General features: G+C 36.1%; 2 protein-coding genes across 2 annotated transcripts; one reads left to right on the top strand and one right to left on the bottom strand.

The window, feature by feature from the left end:
* The first annotated feature begins 356 nt into the window (after positions 1-356).
* LOC119644095 (serine protease 7-like) lies at positions 357-1,518 on the top strand. Its single transcript, XM_038043621.1, has 3 exons — positions 357-544; positions 627-729; positions 791-1,518. The coding sequence occupies exons 1-3, from the start codon at positions 520-522 to the stop codon at positions 1,377-1,379; spliced, it is 717 nt and encodes a 238-aa protein (XP_037899549.1). The 5' UTR covers positions 357-519; the 3' UTR covers positions 1,380-1,518.
* A 1,784-nt stretch (positions 1,519-3,302) lies between these two features.
* LOC119644096 (serine protease snake-like) lies at positions 3,303-5,804 on the bottom strand. The gene is made up of 8 exons (XM_038043622.1): positions 5,681-5,804; positions 5,370-5,615; positions 5,225-5,301; positions 4,411-4,529; positions 4,176-4,337; positions 4,005-4,105; positions 3,777-3,940; positions 3,303-3,722 (listed from the first exon to the last, which is right to left on the bottom strand). The coding sequence occupies exons 1-8, from the start codon at positions 5,733-5,735 to the stop codon at positions 3,567-3,569; spliced, it is 1,080 nt and encodes a 359-aa protein (XP_037899550.1). The 5' UTR covers positions 5,736-5,804; the 3' UTR covers positions 3,303-3,566.
* Positions 5,805-6,185: the final 381 nt, after the last annotated feature.

Genomic DNA, 6,185 nt, shown 5'->3' with positions numbered 1-6,185 from the left:
AGAAGTATTTATCACTAATGAGGTTACGCGTACCGGAGGATCATAAGTTCTTGTAAATTTGACCTATGAAATTGGATTTAGCTGATTAATGTCATCTTTTTATACTTACCACACACAGATGAGGATATGTTTATTTTGTAAAAACGTTTGCAACGTTTTGAGAAAATCATCGTAAAGCTTAAAAAGTGTATATATTCGTGATCAATATCAAGTTTTGAATTGATTTAGTTATGTCTGTCCGTTCGTCTTTGAAAATTCTATTGGAAACATTAACATATCAGTCCCGCTCGTCATCCTTTGAATGATCCATCACGTGGTACACGTACTTATATGTCTTCAACGTTCCTTTAAAATTATCTTACACTAACTAACCTCTACTTAGCAGGAACAACAACAGGTCGAACTGAATTGACGGGCAATCAGGGAAAAGGCAATGTCTTGCCTGAACCGCCTTATTGTGGTGGCAATAATGAAGAAAGAACTTTGGAACCCACTTTACTCACGAATCCATATACTTGGATGGCATTGCTGAGTTACACAAATGGTAAGTAAAAGTGAATCAGAGAACAATTGTTTCAAGATTTTTCTCACCTTCATCGCTTTCTTTCTTTGATCAACGAATACAGAGAATGGTGACGACGAGTTCTTGTGCGGAGGTAATCTAATAAATCAACGTTACGTTTTAACAGTTGCTCATTGCGTTACTAATAATTTGGCGAACAAAAAACTGTAAGTCCATTGTATTTTTCTTCTAAAACCATGTTTTACATTATTTTTCTCTTACGTTCAGCTCTAAAATACGTTTAGGAGAATATAAGTTAGGTGAGGAGAAAGAGTGCAAGAATGGTGAATGCAATGAAAAACCTTTGGATTTAAATATCGAGACTATAATAGCACATCCAGACTATAATAGTAGAAGTGGTCACAATGATATCGCTTTAATTCGTTTAGCAGCTAATGTCAATTTCACGGATTCCATACAACCTATATGTCTGCCTTTACCGGAAACACGGGTGAATTTAACGGGAGGAGAAATTTTAACTGTCGCCGGTTGGGATCCCCCACGGGGGAATGCTAAAGTGAAGAGTCATGCGAAAGCAACTATCGTCGAGCATACAGATTGTGACAAAGAATTTCAGAGTCACCGTAAACCATTAATAACTTCACAGATTTGTGCTCTTGGTGAAGTTTCCAAAGACAGTTGTGGTGGCGATTCGGCTAATCCTTTAATGCGTAAAGTTTCTAAAGATCACTCGGATAATTGGTATTTAGAAGGCATGTCATCACTTGGCTATCGTTGCAGCAGCGAAAATTTTCCTGTAGTCTACACAAGGGTAGCTGACTATGTCGATTGGATACAACAAATCATAAAAGAGTAGACAAACACAACAGTCGTTCGGAAGTTGTCAAGCCTTTCCCTCTCACAAATTGTAGCGAATAGAGAAAGCAACGAATTGTATCAAACCTATTACAGTTAAGCTACATATGTTTTTCAAACAACTACAATATCAATAAATTGCCTATAAACTTATAAAAAAAAACCATTGAAACTGTTATAGTTTAGCAATAGCACGACTAATAAACACTCTACATCACTTCGATTGAAACAAATATTTTCAACTCTTCCTTATGTTAAATATAATAATTCACTATTGATTAGTCTTTCTTCTTATAAATGAAACAACCTGAGCCTTTCAGGCGGTGCAGTTTATTCTGACAATTCGTAACCATTTCTCTGTGACATTCGTAGAGGGCTACCATCTTTATTGTACATCATTCCAATGCTGCTAGCATATATACTTCAAGTGTTTTGTGGTTCAAATCTCCAAAAACCAAAACCTTGCTTCCATGTGAGAAGACTTTTTTTTTATATAACCATTTATCCGAAAGAAAGTTCAAAAACTCTTCCCATTCCATTCACATTTTCAGCATCGACTTCCTATGTCAAACTACTGTTCGGAAAATCTTTTCATGTAACAACTTTCTCATAATAAATCTTTGCGAGGAGAGTGGTCGTAAAAATGGTCCGATTCATATTATTTGCAATAATGTGGAGACCAAAGTCGTCCCCTATTTAGATTCTAAACTTGGTGCTAAGAAGAACTATGTGCTTCGTACGTGTAATAGGTTTGGAATGAGGTATTTTAAAGGAAGTATTAGAAGTTGTAAAGCTATCATACTAATAGACTGCTTCAAAGTATATACAAGTAAGGATGTTAAAGTCGGACAAATCTGACCATTGAATACCCTATACCATTTCTCATAATACAGTCATTCAATCATTTTCTTAAGAATACACCAAAAAATGTAGATTGTAGTATGTGCATGATTTCTATGACTTCAAGCCAGGTGTTGTCATCATAAAAGGATTTGCTATTAGGACAGTCCCTGTAGGTGGTGCGGTATAAAAACTGCACCTGTGTGAATTGAATTCCCTCTGGTTAATTAGCTAAGGGCAAATTTTCATCATAAAATATTAAAAATTCGACCATCTTGGCATACAAAGGCTTGTCGTTCAGTGTTATTTTCTGAATCGATCTAATCTTGTCTGTCCGTCTATTGGCCGTGGTTTCGTGTGTTCAACTTATATGCCGCAATATTCGGGAAACAATGTTAAAAGTCGGTACACTGACTTGCTTTGGCCCAAGGACGAATGCCATTAAAAATGGTTCAGATCGGTTCACATCTTCGACCACTGCCCATATGACGACTTTTTTAAAAATTTAACTCTCGAAAATTTCTCGAAAGAAGTCGTCGAGTACCGACTTTTCTACAGTCTAAATTGGTACGAAGAATTTATTTCTGCTATGGCAATCTTTTAACTTTCCAAACCCCCTTCTCCCTTACGAAGTTGAAGCGCGTGGGTCTATATGTTGGACCTCACGCCATATAAGATTTCACGTGGCTGGTAAACTCTTCAGAAAAAGGTACATTTTTTTATTAGTTTATAATTAAAATTGGCCGATAGTAGCAATTTAGCAGTAAAATTAATGGTAGGGATCACATAGGTCTATTTTTTAGATTCTAACATATGTAATCATGAAAGAAAACTGATTTTTTTGACGGAAACTGAAAAATACTAAAATGTTTAGGAACTAAATTAATTTCGTTCAATTTGGATCACGCCATATGCTATTTTAGGCATCGTCCAACATCCGGGATTACATAAAATTAATGCGTAATTTTTGTTAGATTTTTACAAAAACAAGTCAATAAGTGTACTGGGCGATGGGAGACAATGTATCCTAAGGTTGACTTTCCCCGATTGTAATGTTTTTACTTATCCTTCGAAACAATCAATGCTTGCTTGAGAGGAGGCAAGAGTTTGTCATGCCGATAATCTCTCGACTACATTTCAAAAATAAGGAACAGGAAGGAATTGCGCAGAGACTGTAATGTTTCCCTATGTTCCCAACCAGAAGTCAGAAATTTAGCTTTGCAACTTCTCTTATCAAAAATCATTTATTTATTTATGTTTGGCTGCTGTTGTCATCGGTTTAGGAAGTCGCACGCATAGACTTTACATTGGTATGCGTGCGGGTTACTCCATTTTCAACTCTTAAGCTTTAATAATAATCGGGCCAAATATATCTCTCCATCCACGAAATATATTTAGAGATCATGAAGTACATAGCAGGCTTTCCTGGAAGACAGCCAAGGCTATTACCTACTATAAATGGTATTTCATTGATTATTGCAATTAACGGTCCACCAAAATGATGCTGGAAATGAAAATTATTTAAACTTTTATAAGCTTCGACATATAAATGCTGTACTTGGCAGGCATCTCTTGGATTGTCTGGATTTACGGCACAGACAACATTGTATTCTCCTTTCTTACGTGAAAAAAATAAGCGATCTAGCGGTGAGTAATCTTCTTCACATTCATTTTTTTGATGAACTTTGAGAGTTACGTTTAGCAAATCTTCGGAAAAGCCAGCTAAAACAAACAAATGTTATTAAATATATTACTTGTTTTACTGCTAAGCTAAACCTCAACTAACCGAGAGAGGTGGGCAGATAACCTAAAGCAATTACATCAGTCTGATCTTCTATAGTGACACCTGTCCAAAAACAAGCTGGAACTCCGGATGTAGGGCTAGGCCTAGATATGAAGAGATGAGCGTTACGTTTCCGAAATTAAAATGTTGTCCTATTCGTATAAATGCACTTACGCTATAGGCTTGACCAGTTTAATTAATGCTATATCAGAACGACTTATCTTAAGAACAGCATAAGATGATTTATAATCAGGATGTTTGATGCATTCAGCAATTTCATAGTCTCGTGCGCTAATACGATCTGTATCGGCCGCTCGCACCAGAGAAGGTAAGCCCCTAAATTATGTGAAATAGCAACGATGTCTGTATTGCGTATAGGATCTGTTCGTAAGTCTAGTTTCTGACTCACTCGTTATCATCCAAGCAACTCGCGGTCGTAACAAGATATCGGGCCGAGACAAGAGTAGCAATACAGGCGTATCGAATTTTGTTATACGGATCGTTTTCCACTTTCCATCCTAATGTATACTGCAGGGAAAATATTACAATTATATCTGCATTGAACTTTATGGTGACCATTTTACGAGTTTTTGTACCCATTAGGAAATAAGATAGGTGTAAAAATCTATTTTCGTTGCAGGACACGCAGAATCGCATATCAGAAATGCTGAACGACATATGTAGAAGTATGTACATATATCTAAATGGTTGTACATTTGTTTGTCCCTCCCTTTATGGTTGCATTATTTGACGTCTCAATAATTTAAATTAGTGATCAAAAATCGGTCAAGGGTAAAAAAAAGGGGATATATCTATAAATAAATCCGTATCGTTGAGCGGAGACTTTGGCAAGAAATATCTGGATAACTAAAAAAATAATTTTGATTGACTACTTTAATTTCCGTTCTGTCATCTAAAAAGTAGGAACACTGAAAGACCCTGAAACTCTTCAACATAACCTCAAAAGTAGCAAGCGAAAGTGAGACGTTGTTATCAAAACGTCCTATAATGAGGTATCAACTCCAAGTTGACTTGTTTAAGGAACATGGCTCAAAATCCAAGGGAGCATTCCTAAGATCGTATGTACCTAGCACTCACACCAGTCTTCCTATTAACTACTTTCGTATCACTTGATGATTTTAGTGAACGGGCAGATGGACAACCACTTTGTAAAATTATTTCGCTTTCATTCGCGAAAATCAAGAGGATTTAGTACTACAAACCGCATATGGAAATTCTCTTGTTAAGCCTTTTTCGTCATCAGTTACCGCTTCTCCCGGTTTATGGTATTCATCGCACACTGCGTTATATTATAAATAAATGAAGTAATTTACTAATTGTTTTAGTAAAGTTCCGCATTCTACATACTTCGTTCGGTCAAACTTTTCTTGCTCATCGCGGGCAACCCGTCCACAGAACGTAATAATAAATTCGACCTTGCACAGCAAACCTGAGGGGTTCCATTTGGGTCGCGTCCGCATTTATCATCGTTTAAATGAGTAATATTTTCATTGCGTTGACAAAGGGTATGGGGAACACATAAACTAGGAAAGCGGCCCGTATCACAATCGCTCAGGATTCCAATGGCATCCGCATTAGACGATCGAATTAAGCCTTAAATTGTTTATTGAATTTTTTTTAAGTAACAAGAGTTTATTATTGTTTTAAATCTTGAATACCTTCGGTCAAAATTATAATAAATACAAATTTAATGGGAAATATTACAAAATGCATTACGCAACTTATTGATTGATGGTTGTGCACTAAAGGCGAGAATGGTTTTTCAACTAAAATATAATCAAACAGTGAAGCAGCGAGATGCAAATCGATTAGCATATCAGTTTTATACAATCATTTGTTTATATACAAAGTCAAAGCTCTTACTGTGTGCTGATAAACCTAGTGATGCGAACGTAGGGGGTAAAACCCGTCTCACATGGTCTTTCCCGCCTTTTTATTGTCACTGGCTTTAAATTAATTTGTTTTTTCAAGATTTTTCAATTTTTGCAAAGTATAAATTAAAAAAAAAAACATGTGATAGGGTTAAACTCGGTCGGGACCGAATCTATTGTACCCATCACCGTTATCCTAAAAAAGACAAAAGAAGTAAAAGAACAACAATTTCATGACACATAATATGGAGTAGGCGCAGCCGATTTCTGCTATATTCAAAATAAAAGTTTT

Source organism: Glossina fuscipes, unplaced genomic scaffold, assembly GCF_014805625.2.
Source record: "Glossina fuscipes isolate IAEA_lab_2018 unplaced genomic scaffold, Yale_Gfus_2 88559, whole genome shotgun sequence".
NCBI lineage: Eukaryota > Metazoa > Arthropoda > Insecta > Diptera > Glossinidae > Glossina > Glossina fuscipes.
This window is presented reverse-complemented; position numbering and strand designations above follow the sequence as displayed.